Source organism: Elephantulus edwardii, unplaced genomic scaffold, assembly GCF_000299155.1.
Source record: "Elephantulus edwardii isolate Elephantulus edwardi_28Jun2011 unplaced genomic scaffold, EleEdw1.0 scaffold00017, whole genome shotgun sequence".
In the NCBI taxonomy this organism is placed as follows: domain Eukaryota; kingdom Metazoa; phylum Chordata; class Mammalia; order Macroscelidea; family Macroscelididae; genus Elephantulus; species Elephantulus edwardii.
Window position 1 is genome coordinate 22995459 of NW_006399767.1, and position 17863 is coordinate 23013321.

General features: G+C 40.1%; 1 protein-coding gene across 1 annotated transcript in view; it reads right to left on the reverse strand.

The window, feature by feature from the left end:
* The window catches only part of TBC1D22B (TBC1 domain family, member 22B), a 112342-nt gene that overhangs the window by 35324 nt on the left and 59155 nt on the right, over window positions 1-17863 (reverse strand). The window contains exon 8 of the mRNA XM_006882026.1: window positions 16665-16779. Within this exon, the coding sequence (XP_006882088.1) occupies window positions 16665-16779 (115 nt within the window). The remainder of the gene's footprint in view (window positions 1-16664; window positions 16780-17863) is intronic.

Consider the following 17863-nt stretch of genomic DNA (forward strand, 5'->3'; position numbering starts at 1 on the left):
GGAGAAGCTCAGTATCAGCTGTGAAAACTAGGCCAGGAGCTGATTGTGGAACAGACCACCAACTACTCATATGCAAGTTCAAGCTGAAGCTGAGGAAAATGAAACCGAATCCACAGGAATCAATAGATGACTTTGAGTTTATCCCACCTGAATTTCAGAACCATCTCAGGAACAGATTTGAAATTTGTGAACATAGGTTACAGAAAAAACTTGAGACCTATAATGCTGACCTCAAGGCAAAAACCTCCTCTGATATGGTACATTTCCTAATGAAGGTCAATTATTTGCTTAACAATTTGAGGACAGTTTTCCAACTTGGACATTCTATGATTCCAGAACACAGAACTGAGAACAGAACTACAGATAACACAGCAAAGAGGGAGAAAAGAGCTGGGCTCCCTATGAACAATGTGAAGCACAGTTAGCTTGTCAAGCCTGGTGACTATGAGACCAAAAGGCAGGCTGTTAGGAGCTCAGATGCTGGAGATAGACCACCTGGTGCGGGTCCTAGGTCTTCCACCCTCCAGGTACAGGACTGGGCAAATGACTTTATCTTCTGTGCCTTGATTCCTCACCTGTTAAGGTGGCAATATCAGTACTAAGCATAAGCTATTACAAGGATTAACTGATGTTAATTGATGAAAAGTGCTAAAAACAGTATCTGGCATAAAATAAGTATAAAATAAATGCTACCTATCATCATTATTACTGTTATTACATAAGAATAAACTCTTCTTTAAACCCCTACTAAATCTGTTAAATCTGTTATCCACAATCAAGCCTAGTCATAACATCATCCAATTCCTCCTAACTATCATCCCAAAATGCATCTTAAAAATAATTATCAAAACTTCCCACTTCCATCTTTTGGTCTTGAGGAAGAAAATGTGTCTGTAACGTGTGGAGATCTTTCAGAGAGTAAAAAATCTGACCATTTATAGAGGTGCTACACTCCGTAACTGGGCTCATTCCAAACTTTCAACTGTTTAGGGAGCAAAGAGACCAATGACAAGAAGCTGAACTTTATTTGGGGGCTTTAAGTTAGGAGCTGTTATCTCCCCACGTCCTTCTCTAATACCTGGCCCTTTGCTTTCAGAGACGGCGAGATGGCTCACCAGCATTTTGGAAAGCAGCGGGGAAGAGTTCAGTTCTATTTTTCTGCCTGCTGGGAGGAAGAAATTCACACATTCAGTCAAAATCTGTGAGTTGAGTACATGAGCAAAAAGCAGCAGAGAAAGGGGAAGTCAAATGCTCTCTGAAGATTTTTATTCAGCATAGACAATCTGTTCAGAAGGATCATTAGATGTTCCACCTGGGGAAATTCAACACATAATTGAAGCCAGCGTGGAAAACCTGGTCAGTCCAACAAAGGCCTTCCGTTGCCATTTGACAGCATGGTAGCCGGGACAAAGGCAGAAGACATCAAGACTTTTTAAGAGGCAAAACATCTAGAAAGAGGATGACCAAAGCTTTCCATAAAAAATTGCTCACTCAGGGTTTGACAGGAATATGCCCATTTACTAGCCAATAAGATGTACCTGAATGATGGGCCCAGTCAAATGTTTGTTTTTCTGAAAACTTGATGTTTTGGGCCTGAATCAGCCTAGTATGCTGCAAAAATTTGCTGACATCTAAGAGAGATGCAAACCAAAACAAATATGAGCTATCATCTCGCCCCAGTAAGAATAGCAAAATTCAACAGAGCAGTAAACAACAAACGTTGGTGAGGTTACGGAGAAACTGGAACCCTTATTCATTGTTGGTGAGAATGTAAAATGATGCAACCACTATGAAAGGCGGTATGGCGCTTTCTTAAAAAGTTGCAAATAAAAATACCATTTGACCCTTCAATTCCACTGCTGGGAATACACCCTAAAGAAACCTTAACTGTCAACCAAGCAGATACATGCACCCCCATGTTTACTGCTGCTTTGTTCACAAATAGCAAAGAGTTGGAAACAACCCAAGTGCCCATTAACAAATGAATGGCTAGAGAAGTTATGGTATATTCACACAATGGAATATTATGCTACATTGAAAAACAGGAACTCATGAAATATTATACAAAATGGGTGACCCTGGACGACATTATGCTGAGTGAAATATCTCAGTTACAAAAGGACAAATACTGCATAATGCCACTATTGTAAAACATGACTGACATCGGGGTTGGGGGGAAACTAAGAAAAGAGGGGATAAATAATGTACACTGCATTGAAACAGAAGAGGGAGAGAACTGTTTAAAAGGAATATATGATTAGGTATTATTTTTCTGACAAGAGTCCAGAATAAGAGCTGCATAGTAAAGTGGACTGGGGTGGGATTATATAACAATGAGAGGTGGGCAGGGAGGGAAATGTGCAACAACAGTGAATGAATGGAAGTCCAAAGTCTCTATAAACTTTCATTAAAATCTTAAAAGAAAAAACAACCCACCAAAAACCACACAAAACTTGGTGACAGCTTTGATGAGACTGGTTGTGTAAACTGACACGCGTAATCCATTCATCCATTGCTGTATGAATTCCCTGACAGCCATCTGTGACCCCGGGGCAATTTCCAAGTTTTGTGATGTTAGATCAGAAGAATTCACTCTATGAGGGTTCTGGGTATCAGGTGATGCTTCTAATTTCCAATGTTTCCAGCAGAGCTCTAAACCAGTCTAACTAGAGCTGATTAAGCAAAACCAGCAAAGACTGTTTTTCATATTTGAGTGAACAGCAAAAAAACTGGGCCTCCACAAGAAAAATACTGATACCTCAGTTACAAAATGGGCAAAAGACATGGAATGAATTTTCACAGAGGAAGATATTTGAATGGCGAACAGACACATGAAGAAATGCTCCCAATCACTGGCAATAAGAGAGATGCAAATCAAAACCACAATGATGTACCATCTCATTCCAGTAACAGTGGAAAAGTTTAACAGGGCACCAAGTAATAAATGTTGGAGAGGATGTGCCGAGAAAGAAACAAAATTATTTTTTGGTAGCAAATTATTTTTTAATTGGGTGAACTTTTATTTTTATTTTTTTTTACAAATACAATGAAAAAAATACGGAACGCTTCATGAATTTGTGTGTGATCCTTGCGCAGGGGCCATGCTAATCTTCTCTGTATCGTTCCAATTTTAGTATATGTGCTGCTGAAGCCAGCACAAGAGAAAGGAACTCTTAAACATTGTTGGTGGGACTGTGAAATGGTACAACCATTGTGGAAGGCAGTTTAGCACTTCCTCAAAAAGCTGAACATAGAAATTCCATACGACCCAGCTATTTTACTTCTTGGAACATACCCTGAGAATATGAGAACTGAGGAACAAACTGAGATTTGTATACCAATGTTCACAGCAGCATTATTCACCATCACAAGAACATGAAAACAGCTCAAATGTCCAACCACAAACAAAGTGACTGAGAAATTGTGGTACATTCACACAATGGAATACTATGTTGCGCTCAGGAACAATGATTTTGTAAATTATTACCTACCTTGGGAGGGACTGGAGAGCATTATGCTAAGTGAACTAAGTCCCACAAGAATAAATATTGTCTGCAACTACAATCCCAGAGGCGCACGGCTCGAATCCACCAGATGCTCTGCCGGGGAAGGAGGGACAATCTCCTCCTGTACCAGTCAGATCTGATTTGACGGTACACTCACACAAAAACAATAAAAAAAAATAAATATTGTATAAAACCATTATTGTAGAATGAGTATAAGGATCCAAAAGGGGTGGGAGAGGCTGGAAGCAGAGGGATATGGATCTGCAGGGGAAGGGGGGGTATTTAATCACTAGGTTGTACAATTGGATGGGTGGAGGGGTGAGGAAAATGGAAAGAATTTGTTTGAATTTGTATTCAAATTTTGTAAAAAAACTAGTAGGAAATGAAAAAACAAAGAAAACTATGGGTCAAAAGTCTGGGATGGGAGATTTGGGGAAGGTTGATGGAGCCCTCTTAGAAGCTGATGTGGGGAAATGATGGATGATCACAGTGAAAACGCAGAAGGTGACACACTCAGAGTGGCTGAGTCAGTCACCATCTTTGAGCCAGGTGCTCTGGTGCCCTACTCTTTGGGCAGGAGGCTGTTCAGCAACATTCATGTTGCCATGAGAGGAAGGTTACATTTCTACCCAGGCGGCAACTTTACTTTTCACATTCTGGTTATCATTCCAGTGCACCAAAGTTTAAACAATTCAAGTCTGTTCTGATATCCACTTCTTTGGCCATGACTGATGAATCGAACTGGACTTCTTGGAAGCCTTTAGCCCATCTCCAGCTTATCCAATTTATGTCTTTTTTAAAAAGCTAAATGTATTCTGCAGTAGCAAAACTTGCCTAGCATATTCTAACCGGAAAAGTAAGCTGACCAAGAAAAGGGGAAAAACTTAGCATTTTCAGTCATATTTCTCAAGAATGTCACAAAGAACCTGAATTTTTATCCAGAGAAACCATTTTAAGGAAAGCATCAAGGAATTCATTTGATCACCTGTGTGTAACTGTGTTGCAGTAGCTCAAGAGCTAGACAAACATACTGTTGGCTGTTATTTATCTGGCATTTTCAGGCAAGGATCTGGTGGGAGTCGTTGAGGCAATCACATCAGCACCGTTTAGAGGCCTCTCTGTTAAGCTGTGAAAGTTAACCTGCCTGTCAATAAAAAAACGAGTGAGGGAAGCTGGTCTCTGAGGGGCAGAGCATCCCTCCAGAGGGAAGGTCAGAAGAAAGACTTATTCTGAGGTTGCTAGCAGAGAAGAGACCCACAGGGAGGTGTTTCAGTTTCATGAGGACCATGTTTCTGTCTCTATCTGAGAAGACATGCTGTTTTGAGACATGGAGAAGCTGCTGACCATTCCTGACCTTGTACCTGTCACTCAAGGCAGTGACTAAAAGGTAGACATCAACCTGAAATTAGGAAAGGTTTCTGTCTACACTATTCAGCTGAGGGGTATTCTCAGTATATGTGTATAGTACAATACTTTGCTTAGAGTTACTGGAAAAAAATCACAAATACCACTGATTTTTCTCAGGTTCCTGTGTTTATTTCAATTTTTATTTACAAACAGTAGTGGCTGCTGGTTAACTCAGTGTCTTGGTACTGGCCGCTGGGCCCCAGATTATACGGGTCCAAGTTTATGAGTACTCAGGTTATGGAGACAAGGAGACAACATGGTCCAGCACACTTGTATTCTAAGTCTTGCCCAAAAGCCACCCACAGACATGAGCAGTATATCACAAAAATGTGTACGATGGATATGAACTGGCTCTGAGGAGTCCAGTACACCCAATGTCAACTTTAACCACAGCAAGGCTCTTCAACTAGGCTCAAACATCTGCAGCATGTTGACTACTTCAACTTCTGCTATCAAGTTCTCATTTATTCCTGAGTCAAATTTGGGAAGTGCATGATGGGAAAGAGAGAACTACCTTGCTCATAGCTAGGGAGAAAGCAGGCTAGGCCTTACAGTGCCAAAGATGATAAGCTGGAGAGCTTGCCTCCTAGAATGACAGGGAACTAAGCACTGTATCCCACCCAATGCACCTACTATTCTCAAGTGTCAGCGAGAAGCTCCGCTCAGCACTCTTGTGGAGCTCCTTCCACACAGATGTTTGCTGCTTAGAACAGCTCAAACGTTCTTTAACTGTCTATCAGATACAAGTTAAGTTTCATCTCAGATGGGGTCAGGTGACATATCTCAAAAAAGAGAATATCTTGGAAAGCATGTGAAAATGGGAGAAATGAAAGAACTCAGCATCAACCCCATTTCCAATCTCCCTCCAACAGCATTAAAATGGAAAATGGAATATACTGAATATATGATTTAACTTACATATTATATTCAGTATATTCCATTTTCCATTTTTACTATGTATCAGAGAGCTGGACAATGACTAGGGATGACAGAAGGAGAGTTGATGCCTTTGAGCTTTGGTGCTGGAAGAGTACTGAATATACCATGGATTGCTAGGAGAACAAACAAACTCGTCCAGGAGAAGGTGAAACCAGGCTTCTCCTTGGAGGCAAGGATCCTGAAGTTTTGTCTGACATACTTTGGACATGTTGCAAGGTGGGATCAGTCCTTAGAGAGGGACATCATGCTTGGAAGGGTGGAGGGACAAAGCAGGAGAGGAAGACCTCAATGAGATAGATTGATTCAGTCACTGGAGTAATGGGGGTAGGTGTGTCAGAGACGATAAGACTGGCACAGGATAGAGCAGGGTTTAGGGCTGTTGTACATAGGGTCCCTATGAATCACAGGCTACTTGATGGTACATAACAACAACAAGGTTAGAAACAGGTAAAACTAATCCAGGTATTAGAAGTCAGGAAAGATGTGACCCTTGCTGGAGAATGAAAAGGTGGAAGAATAAAGGTAGGGAGTAGAAAGGAACACAAGGAACTTCTGGAGTGTGGAAACGTTCTATGCTTCAAAATGAGTGGTACTTACACAACTGTGTTCGTTTTGGAGACATACTTTGAGCAGGACATGTATGGCATACCGGCATACAGAATCAGTTCTAGACCACAGCAATAAAACAAATATTGTGATATGATAAGTTAAACAAATGTTATGGTTTCCCAGTATACACAAAAGTTACATTTGCACTACAGACCAGGCAATAATGTTATGAAAAAGTGTGAAATTTGAGAGTTAACAAAAGACATGAAGAGACATGAAGTCAGCATATGCTGCTGGGAAAATGGTGCCAACAGATTTGTTCTACACAGGGTTGTCACAAACCAATTTGTAAAAAAATGAGGTATGCCTATGTGCACATCTTAAAATGTGTGTTACACATCAATATAAAATTTTTTTTTAAAATGTGGAAGTGTAAAATAGTGACATGCTGTGAAAAAGTTTTGCAGTTTATAAAAAAGTTAAAGACAGAATTATCAAAAGACTTGAAAGCAGGGACTGAAGAGGATATCCATATATCAACGTTTACAGCAGCATTATTATAACAGCTAAGTGTCCATCAAAAGATAAAGGGATAAAGAAAACACACTGTAGAATACAGAATATTATTCAGTCATGAAAAATGAAGCCCTGATACATGCTACAACATAGATGAACACTCAACATTATGTTGAGTGAAATATGTCAGGTCAAATATTGTATGATCCCAGTTATAGGAAATTATTATATTAGGCAAATGCTTAGAAGAAAAGGTTTATTACTGTTTACTAGAGGTTGGAGAAAGAGTAAGGAATTATTCCTTAATGGGCATTGAACTTCTGTCTCAGGTGGTGAAAAACTTTTGGAAAAAAGTGTTCATAGTTGCCTAATATGGTGAATGGGATTAATGTTACTGAAATGTATACTTAAAAATAGTAAAAATGGCAATTTTTTTTTTTTGGTATTGTATTAACACAGTGCAAGTAAAAGCATGAACAAAAAACAAGCAGAAAAAGTAGAAATTTCATTATTGGGACAATAATGAAAACCCACCCTTCCTGTGAAAGTTTGTCTGGTTTTGCCTCATACCTGTACAGAACAGGTATCACATATGCCGAGTCAGAAACGGGCTCATGTGTGAAAAGTTGAATGATGCCTCTAGGAAATGACAGCATGAACTCTGAGTATAAATTATACTCTTCCAGGGTCCATCCCCTGAGTATGTGGAGAGGTTAACTAAGAACAATTCCTTCTCTTTCCAAAAATATTAACCATAAAAAAATAACTACATGACTCATTCCCTCCTCTTCTGTTAAGTCTGGACAGGGGGACCAACGAGAAGAATGAAGAATTCAAATGCTAATAAGAAGAGTAAACAGGCCTTACCTGCGTGGCTAAGGTGGGTGGCTGAGCTAACAGGTGGGCCGTAAATCACAGTGGAATGTAACTCCCTTCCTTCTGGAATGACTCTATTATAAAAACCCTCCCCAATAAGTTCAAGCTGTGACTTCCCCATTCTGCATCTCCAGAATGAGGAACCTCACCTGGAAACTCCCCTATTTCCCTCCCCCTTTAATAAAGCTGCGTTAAGCTTTCTCTTGTTCTCTCTGATTCCTTCCTGAAGGCCACTAATTTAACATGTTCTCCAGGCCTTGCCTCAGTATCCTGATTCTAATGGCAAATGCCTTCTCCTTCCCACCATGTCTGTTTTCATTTCCTACTTTGTTTCCATAAAACTGTTTACAATTCAACAGGTAACTTCATCAATTTTTTTCAATATATTATCTGTTTCTACCCATGAGATGGTAAAGTCTGCTGTCAGGGACCTCTCCAAAGTACTGAAGAGCAATGGTGTCTCTCTGAAGACTAAGGTGTGTCTGATACAGGCCATGGTCTTTGCAATCACTTGTTAGGCATCAGAGAGTTGGACAGTGACTAAGGAGGATATGATGCCTTTGAGCTATGGTGCTGGAGAAGAGTACTGAATGTACCATGGACTGCTAGGTAAACAAATAGGTTCATCCTGGAAAGGGTTAAACTAGATGGCTCCCTGGAGGCAAGGATTCTGAGGCTCCGTCTAACATACTTTGGACATGTAAGGAGGGACTGGTCCTTAGAGAGGAACATCATGCTTGGGAGGGTGGAGGGACTGTGCAAGAGGGGAAGACTTTCTATGAGGTGGATTGATTCAGTGACTGGGGGAATCGGGATGGGTGTGTCAGAGGCAGTGCGACTGGCACAGGACAGAGCAGAGTTTAGGGCTGTTGTACACAGGGTCGCTATGAGTCACAAGCGACTTGATGGCACATAACAACAACCACCACCATCCATGAGAATTAGCTCTAAGAGCTAAATTCCATTTAGAAAAAGGGAAAAAAATATTGAAAGTTACAAATCATATTGGCTTTTCATTCATTCATAGATTTTGTTTTATAACATTAATTACAATTAATATAATTTATTACAACACCTAATCAAATTCTTATTGTATATTGCCTTACCCTTCTAACTTATCTGTTTATTTTTATTCCCTTCTCCCTCCCTGCTCATCGCTGTTAATCCTCCAAGATAGATTCTGTGCATAAACCTTTCCTTACATTTTTCTATTGTTGTGTTGTGCCGTTGAGTTGGAACAGACTCAGAGCTGACCCTCTGATTTTTCTGAAGCAGTAAATCACACAGGAGGAGACTATCTCCTCCCGTGGAGCAGCTGGTGGATTTTAACGGCATGTCTTGGTTGGCAGCATAGCTCCTAACCACCAAGCCACCAGAACTCATTACCTTTCTGTTTTAGTGTCTTATACTTATAATTAATTAATTAAAACAATTCAATAAAGAATTAATTACTTATAGTAATTATCCTTTGTGATTGGATTATGTCATTCAGCAAAATTTGCTCTTGATTCATCTGTGTTGTACTGCACAAATTCTTGATCATTTTTAACAGATAAATGTATTCATTATATGAATGAATCATGGTTTCTTTAGTTGTCTGTCTGCTGGATACTTGGGCTGTTCTCAACTCTCTGCTATTATAAATAACACTGCAATAAACACTGGCATAAGTAGGGAAGTCTGTGTTGCAGTTCTTACTTCTTTGAGATATATACCTACCAACAGGGTCACTGTATTCAAAATACTTCTATTTCCAACTTTCTAAGGAAGAGCCAAACGGTTTTCCTTAATGGTTGTACCACTTCACAATCCCATGAATAGTATATAAGAGAGTTTCAGTCTCTACACCTTTGTATTTGTTATTTGCTCTTTTATTAAACATTGCTACTTTTTCTGGATAAGATATTTCATTGTTTTGGTTTCCATCTCTTAAGAGATTTTTTAAAGAAAGTATAATTTATGTAGAGTAACCTATATACAAATAAACAGTTCCTATTTTGACACAGTCTGGCAGAAGATTTGGATGGTGCCAAGCTACCAAACAAACTCACTGCCATACTACAGTGATCCTCCGTCAAGTTTTGAAGGCTGTAAATCTTAATGGGAAGAGACTGCCTCTTTCTCCCATGGAGCTGAGTTACCAATGAAGCATGGCTTTTTTGGTTACCAGTGTTAACTTGCTATCCAGCACACCAGAAGAACTCATTCAACTACTATTACTGAATGTTTGAATATAAAAGAATTCTAACCAAAAGAAGCAACATGCTGAGAAAACTTTAAATTCTTATGGCCCCCAGACTTTCTGGAGCTATGGAGGTTGGGTGAACACAGAGACTGAGACTATTACCTTGTAGTAATCTTTATACCTTAAACGAAAAATATTCCCTGACTTCTTAAACTCAAATAACAGTTTTAACTAAGAAAAAAAATGTCTGCCTTGGACATTATGCATTTCTAAGAACTATTTCAAACTCAAACTCATTGCCATAGTTGGAACTGACTCATGGCTGACATTTCACAGAAGACTGTCGAACTTTCTCCCTTGGAGCAGCTGGTAGATTTGAACTTCTTACATTTGGGTTGGCAGCACAACTCCTCACCCACTAGGACACCAGAGCCCTTATCAGCTATGGAATTAAACTGACAACAACTTGAAAAGATCAGATAGGAACCTTAGGGGGATCATGAGTTTATGTTAGGGGAAGAAAAACTTAGTAAAGGACTGTGAGAATGGCTGCACAATTCAAAGAATGCAATACCATCACTGAATTGTACATGAAGGAACTGTTGAATTAGTTTTGCTTTGTATATTCTCAACAACAGCAAAGGAAGACATCCCAGGCTGGGAAGATGAGTGGAATGGCTGGATTCTGCAAAGGTGTGTTTTCTGGTTTGGAGTTGAAGAGTGTGGCTTGCTCGCAAAAGGGTGTGAGCTGAATGGATTTGGCCTCATAGTTAAAAAGGCTTTTGGGCCCTTGGGCCTGTGGCACTCAGGTCCGGTTTTTGTGAATCTCCTAAATAAAACAGGCTTGGAAGCAGGAGTAGCATCCACTTCAAAAACAAACAAACAAAAACCCTTGCCTCTGGAAACTATGAACTTGGAGAAAAGATTTTGTGTTCAACACTTTTGTTCATAGGGTTGCTTAGGGTTGTCTAGGACTCTATGGCACTTAACAACAACCATATCAACAACAACCCTACTTCAAATAGAAAATACTTTCATCCCCTAGAAAAACTTCCTTATACCTCTTTCTAGTCCACATCTCACCAGAGGCAATCATTGTTTTGATTTCTGTTGCCATAGATTAGTTCTGCCTATTTTTGAATGCCATATAAATAATATCATACTATATATGTACTTAAGAAAACTCTATCTCCTTTGTTCTACACAATGTTGAGATTCTTCCATATTTTTATATTTATCAGTAGTTTGATCCTTTTTAAGTATTATTCTACTGTAGCGATATCTGTTCTACTGTTAAAGGACATTTAGATAGTTTCTATTTTTGTCTTTGTGAATAAAACTGCCACAATTGTACAACTCTTTTGGGGACTATGTATGTTTTCATTTTCCTTGAATAAATTCCTAGAAGTAGAACACAGGGATTTTTGTCTACTTTGATTATGGTTGTATATCCCCAGTGCCTAAAGAAATGCCTGGAATAACATAGGTGCTCAGTATACATTTACTAAATGAATAGTGGTACTTCATCTCCATCCCTTAAAGAGAGAATTTCTAGTGGGCTCAGCTTAACACCGAAACGCTGTCACTCAGTGCCCTCTAGTGGGCAATCCACTAAATAAATAAAAGCCTGCTTTATTTCCTGAATATCTTAACATCATGTTGAGATTTTTACTTTTCTCGTTTATCTAACCAAGAGGTAGCTGTCAGAACAGAGCAAGAAAACACTGCCTGGCTCAAAATTGGGAAGGGTGTACGCCAGGGATGTGTCCGATCTCCATGTCTTTTCAACCTGTATGCAGAAGAGATCATCCGGGAGGCTGGGCTCTATGAGGAGAAATGTGGCATCAGGATTGGTGGAAGATCTATCAATAATCTGCGTTATGCAGATGATACAACCCTTTTTGCTGAAACTGAGGAGGACCTGAAGCACTTGCTGCTGAGGGTCAGGGACTGCAGCCTTCAATATGGGTTGAGGCTCAATGTCAAGAAGACAAAGATTCTCACCACTGAGCCAACTGGCAGCATCAGGATGAATGGTGAAGAGATTGAGATTGTTCACAGCTTTAGTCTGCTTGGCTCCACAATCAACACTCTTGGCACCAGCAGCCAGGAAATTAAAAGACGTATTGCGATAGGAAAGTCTGCTGTTAGGGACCTCTCTAAAGTACTGAAGAGCAACGATGTGTCTCTGGAGACTAAGGTACATCTGGTACAGGCCATGGTCTTTGCAATCACTTGTTATGCATCAGAGAGCTGGACAATGACCAGGGAGGATAGAAGGAGAATTGATGCTTTTGAGCTTTGGTGTTGGAGAAGAGTGCTGAGCGTGCCATGGACTGCTAAGAAAACAAACAGATTCATCCTGGAGAGAAGACCTTTCCCTAGAGCTGGTATCCTGAACTTGGACTTCTAGCCATCTAACTGTAAGAGAATAATTTTGTTTGTTTGTTAAAGGGAGAAAAAAAAATGTGAGAGAGAACTTGAAATACTTACTATTGAAGATCAAAGACTATGCACAGCTTTTAGCATGGATTAGACCTCAACTTGTTGTTTATTGTTTTATATGTAGAGTCAGAACCAACCCATAGTTGACCCTCTGGTGGGTTTTCAGAGGTATGGGAGGAGATTGTGTATCTTTTTCCCACGGAGCAACTGGTGGCCTTGAACTCTTTGCCTTTGAGATTGCAATACAGCTTCTTGCCATTAGGTCACCAGAACTCACTCACACTTAAGGAAAATAAAAATCCTCACAACTGGACCCATATATAATGTTATGATAAATGCAGAAAAGATTGAAGTTGTCATTTTACTTGGACCCACAATCAGTGCCTATAGAAGCAGTGGACAAGAACTCAAATGATGTGTTTGATTGGGCACATACACTAGAAAACACCTCTTTAAAGTGTTAAAAAGCAAAGTGTCAAGGGAGCACTGGTGGCCTAGTGGCAAGATGCTGCACTGCAATCTCAGAGGTGACTGGTTCGAATCCACCAGATGCTCTGCTGGAGAAGGAGGGACAATCTCCTCCTGTACCAGTCAGATCAGATTTGACAGTACACACACAGACCAAAAAAAAAGGAAAGTGTCACTTGGAGGAAGGACTAAGGCGTGCCTGACCCAGGCCATGACATTTTTAGTCAACTTGTGTGTGTGAAAGCTGGATTATGAATAAGGAAGACTGAAGCAGAATTCATGCATTTGAAGTTGATGAAGAATATTGAATGTCCTGTGTACTATCAGGAGCAGGAACAAATCTGTCTTAGAAGCAAGGATGGGAAGATTTTGTTGCACATATTTTAAGCTTGTTAACAAGAAGGACATAATGTTTGGTATGTTGTTGTTGTTATGTGCCGTCGAGTCGCAGGTCATTTGAACCCACCAGTGAAGGTGGACAAAGAGGGAGTCTCTTCCAGCGTGATTTATAGCCTTCAAAAATTTGCTAGAGGATCAGCTATGAGTTGGTTCTGATTTTACATCAATAAGTTGTTGCTGGTGAGGGAATTTTTGGGAGCACTGGCTACCTAATCCATAAGGAGTTGCACTGCTACGGTGACCTGAGCCCACCAGTGGCTCCAAGCAAGAAGGATGAGCAATCTCTTCCCATGTGTTTTACAGCCTCAAAAACACAATGGTGTGCCAGATGAATTGATTCTAACTTGATAGCCCTGAATGAGTTGAGTGAGAAGTATCCTTCAGGATATTTAAAAAAAACTACGACTGCAAGAACCCATTACCCCTGAGTTAACTCCGACTTGTAGTGCCCTGCAAGACAAAGCAGAACTGACCCACAGCATTTCCAAGGCTTTCATTTTATTTTTAAAACATTTTACTGTGGTTTGAGTGTAAATTTACAGAGAAAACTAATTTCCCATTCCATACGAATCTTCACACATTTTGTTGTAAGACAGTGGTAACCCCTCCCACTTCTCCCTGGGTTTGCCTGAAAGGTGATCTCTTAAGAGCAGATTGGTTCAATTCACATTTGAAGGGATTCCAAGAGCCACTGTCTCAAGGTTCTATTACTCTCTAATCAACCAGTAAGGCTGGTCTGTTTTTTAAAAATAAAATTTGTTCTTTTAGTTGTGATTTTAATGAAGGCTTACAGAAAAGTTAGATTTTTCACTCATTCATTGTTACACATTTCCCCCACTTTCCTGCTATTCCTCATCCCCTAGTTTTTGTGTTGTATTTTGTTGTTTTGTTTTGTTTTTTTTTTAATATACATTCATTGTTGCAGCTGGTCTTTTTTGAAAAATATTGTTCTACATTCTTCTCCTGTCCCAGAACCTTCTATTGTGAGCCATGCCAGAGCAGTCAGTACAAGGAGCAGGGCATCATGTACTTCTGGTCTCAGAAGAGTAGAGTATGGTTCACATGATACATCAATTGTTTAGACTAATGGCTTCCTTGAGTTATTTATTTCCATTATTCTTCTTTGCACCAGGGAAGAGACTAATAGTTGTATCTTAGATGGCCATTCACAAACATTTAAGGACCCAGTCGCTGCTCAGCACAGTAGGATGAAGTCTTTAAGGACTATGCTATGCCAATTGATCTAGATGTTCCCTGGGATTGCGATCTTAAGCAAGGGTGTTTTTACAAAAGCAGACTATCACAGCTTTCGCCTACAGGGCTCTGTTGGGTTGAAAGCACCAATTCTTTGCTTAATCACTTAATCACAGCCAAGTGCTTAATCACTGTGCCACTTGTGCTTCTTTCCTAAACTAAACCCATTGCCACTTAGTGGATACGGACACTGTGACCCGACAGGACAGCAGAACTTCCCCACTGGGCTTCTGAGGCTGAAGTCTTGATGGATGAAGCAGCCAAATTTTCCTCCAATGGACTGCTGTGTGAGTCTGAACTACTGAATTCTGATTTGCAGTTAAGTGCTGAACCAGAGTGATGCCAGGGCCCTTCTATTGCAAGAAGCAACTCCAAAATCCCAAGAGATCAGCCACACTGTTTTCTCAAGAAAGTTAACTAACAGCAGAATTAAGTTGCCTCCAAAAGGTGACTATTAACGTGGGGTGTGTGTTGTTGTTGTTGTTGTTGTTGTTATGTAACGTCTAGTTGGAACTGACTCCCAGCTGACCCTTCAGCACAGTTTCAGAGGTTTGGGAGGAGATCACTCATCTTTATCCCACGGAGCAGCTGGTGGATTTGTGCCTTTGGGTTGGTAGTGCAGCTCCTTACCCCTAAACCACCGGAGCTCCCTAATGTAGGACTGGGAGGAGGGGAAAAAAATCTTACCAAAAGCTTAATTTATTATTATTTTAGTGGTGTGGATTTAACTGATCTTGCCTCCTGCTTTGATCATCCCTCCTGAGTGCAGGGATGGTGTTATTCAGTTGCCTTAAACAAAATTGCTTGCTCTTTCTTTTATGTAAGGAACTATGTTTATTACTTCATCAATTTTAGTGTATTTACACTTAATTATCAGTTTACTGTAATTTAGGTTTTTCTTATTAAATGATAATCACTATCTATAGACAAGTGCAGAATTCTAAATACAATTTGATTAGAAAGAAATGTATAGCTTCTCATCCAATTTTCCCCTTAACTTTTTAACAATGAAGTTCAGTACTAAAACTCTAATCCTTCCAGGCACAGACATGCTGGCAAAGTCCTTTCAGATATTTGCCAGAACTTTTAAAGGCGGCTGCCCTTTTCTGAGGTCTATCCGAAAACCTGAAAGGGATGAGCGATGTGAGAGATTTCCGCTGTCATCCTTCCCCGAGGGGCTCCATTCTCTTCTACTTTTCATTATTCATCCTCCCCTGCCATGCTGCTGCTGAAAACCACAATCATCCACCACCCCCAAGTCTCCAGAAAAGGCTTCAGTTCTAACTCTGGAACTAAGAAGGCAGGGAGTCTTAGAACTCATCTATAAAGTGAGGGCATTAGAGAAGAAAATATTTCAGGTATTTTCCTACATTCTGATTCCTACATGAGCTTCCCCATGGCAGACTACGAAGAGAAAAACCAAAGCATCAGGCTGTGACAGATGGGTTTCCCCATGAATTCCTAACATAAGTGATTAAGGAAACCAAAAAGGAAGACGCAGAGGATCCTCGACTCCTTTTAAGACTTGGCTTAATAATCTAAGCTGGTCGAAGAAGAGACTTCAACTAAAGTAAATGTAACTGTCACAGTTAGATTTTCTAATCACTGTACCCAAAGTGACAATCCAAGTGAAGTGATCCAAGAGGAGATCCGAGAGACAGTCCTAGAGGAGAAGGAAGATGGAGAAACACTTTTTGGCTCATCTCATTAACTCCTACTTGACACAGATTCTGGGGCTACCACCTTTCTTCTTCCATAGACCCACATTCTGCTTCTAAAACATAGCCCCTAAATTGAAGTGTGATGGCCTGACATAAAACCTAAGATTTTAGCTCTCATATCTGAAGGCCTGGGTTTGATATTAGTGTAAAATACCCATCAAATACATCAATTTGGTTCTTCTCTAAGATAGCAGGTCTCTTTAGCTGACATCTGTGATAATCTCAAGAGATAAATTCCAGGCTGCTGCTATTGTTTTGAAAACCGATTCAGTGTTGCAAAGCCACTTTCTCCTATTTTAGCAAGCTCTATCCACTGGCTGTGCTCTTTGGAAAAACAAACAGATCACAAACAAGAAAGAGTAATAATAGCTTGTTCAACTGGGTACTCGTGCTTCTTACCCACATATTCTGAGAGGAAGACGACAAAGAACGGAGTGACCAGGTCATTAATTCCCTGGACATACCCACTGGCAGGGTGTCGTATGGCCCAAATAAATAGGATCCTTTCAAAGATCTAGAAAATGAGAAAGAATGAAGACGTAAGTATTAAATCATGGAGAAGCACTTCCTCTGCCATCTTCCAATTAACTATTTCACAATTCTTCTTGGTGCAGAATTTTTAGGAAAAGTTTAAAACACAATAGGACAAAGGAAGTTATAAATGGAAGGAATTTCTAAGACACTTGTTGCTTTCAAGCAGCGGTGGATACAACCTGGCTTTCTCTTTTCAGTATTTGGTCACTCTGATATAATACTGGGGAAAGGAATGGGCAGAGATGCAAACAGCTTAGGAAAGGTTTGCTATGAACCTCATTAGTTCAGGCTACCACACTCTCAGTGTACACTGTGTTCCTCTATTTGCAAGAGCAAAATATCACAACATCTTAGTTCTGATACCTTTTTTGAAATCTTTTTTTTTTTGGTCATGGTGGGATTTAGAAAGGAAATGCCTTCTCTGCCACCCTGCTCTATCTCCCTGCTGAGAAAAAGGAAGAAGATCTAGATCCAGATATAGATTTAGTTTTAACTCAACTTGACTAGGAACAAGTGACAGACTGTACATACAGGAAGTCACTTCATATATCAGGATGCAACTCAGACATTTGCTAAGGATAGGAAGTCTGACAAACCAAAAATCCTATGAACTCTCACAGCTGAGAATTTGAGCACAGAGATATATGGTCCCTTTAGAGAGTCCTGCCCTGTCTCACTCAACTAGACTCCCTCTGCCTTTATTAGGCCCTCAACTTTATCACTGTTTTCTCTCATCTAACACTTGTCCCCTGGCTTTGTTTTGGAGTGACTACGACTTGTGAGCTTGATACATTCTCAGGACTAACTTTGATTGGGCTATTTCTGTGAACCCCACCAGATAAAAGGCAGAGGTAATGGTGAATGCATGAGACAGGACTTTAGAGAGCCTCCGGAGCTGGTACAGCAATAGTCGTGGACTCAGCAGAGTCCCAGGAAGGAGTTTCTGAGACTGAAGAGGCCCACTTAAGAGATCAGTGCCAGATCTCTCAGGGAGACAAAGAAAAAGAAAGTAGCTATATGGCTATGGAGTTGGTTAACTAGTATAGGAGAGGAATAACAAAAAC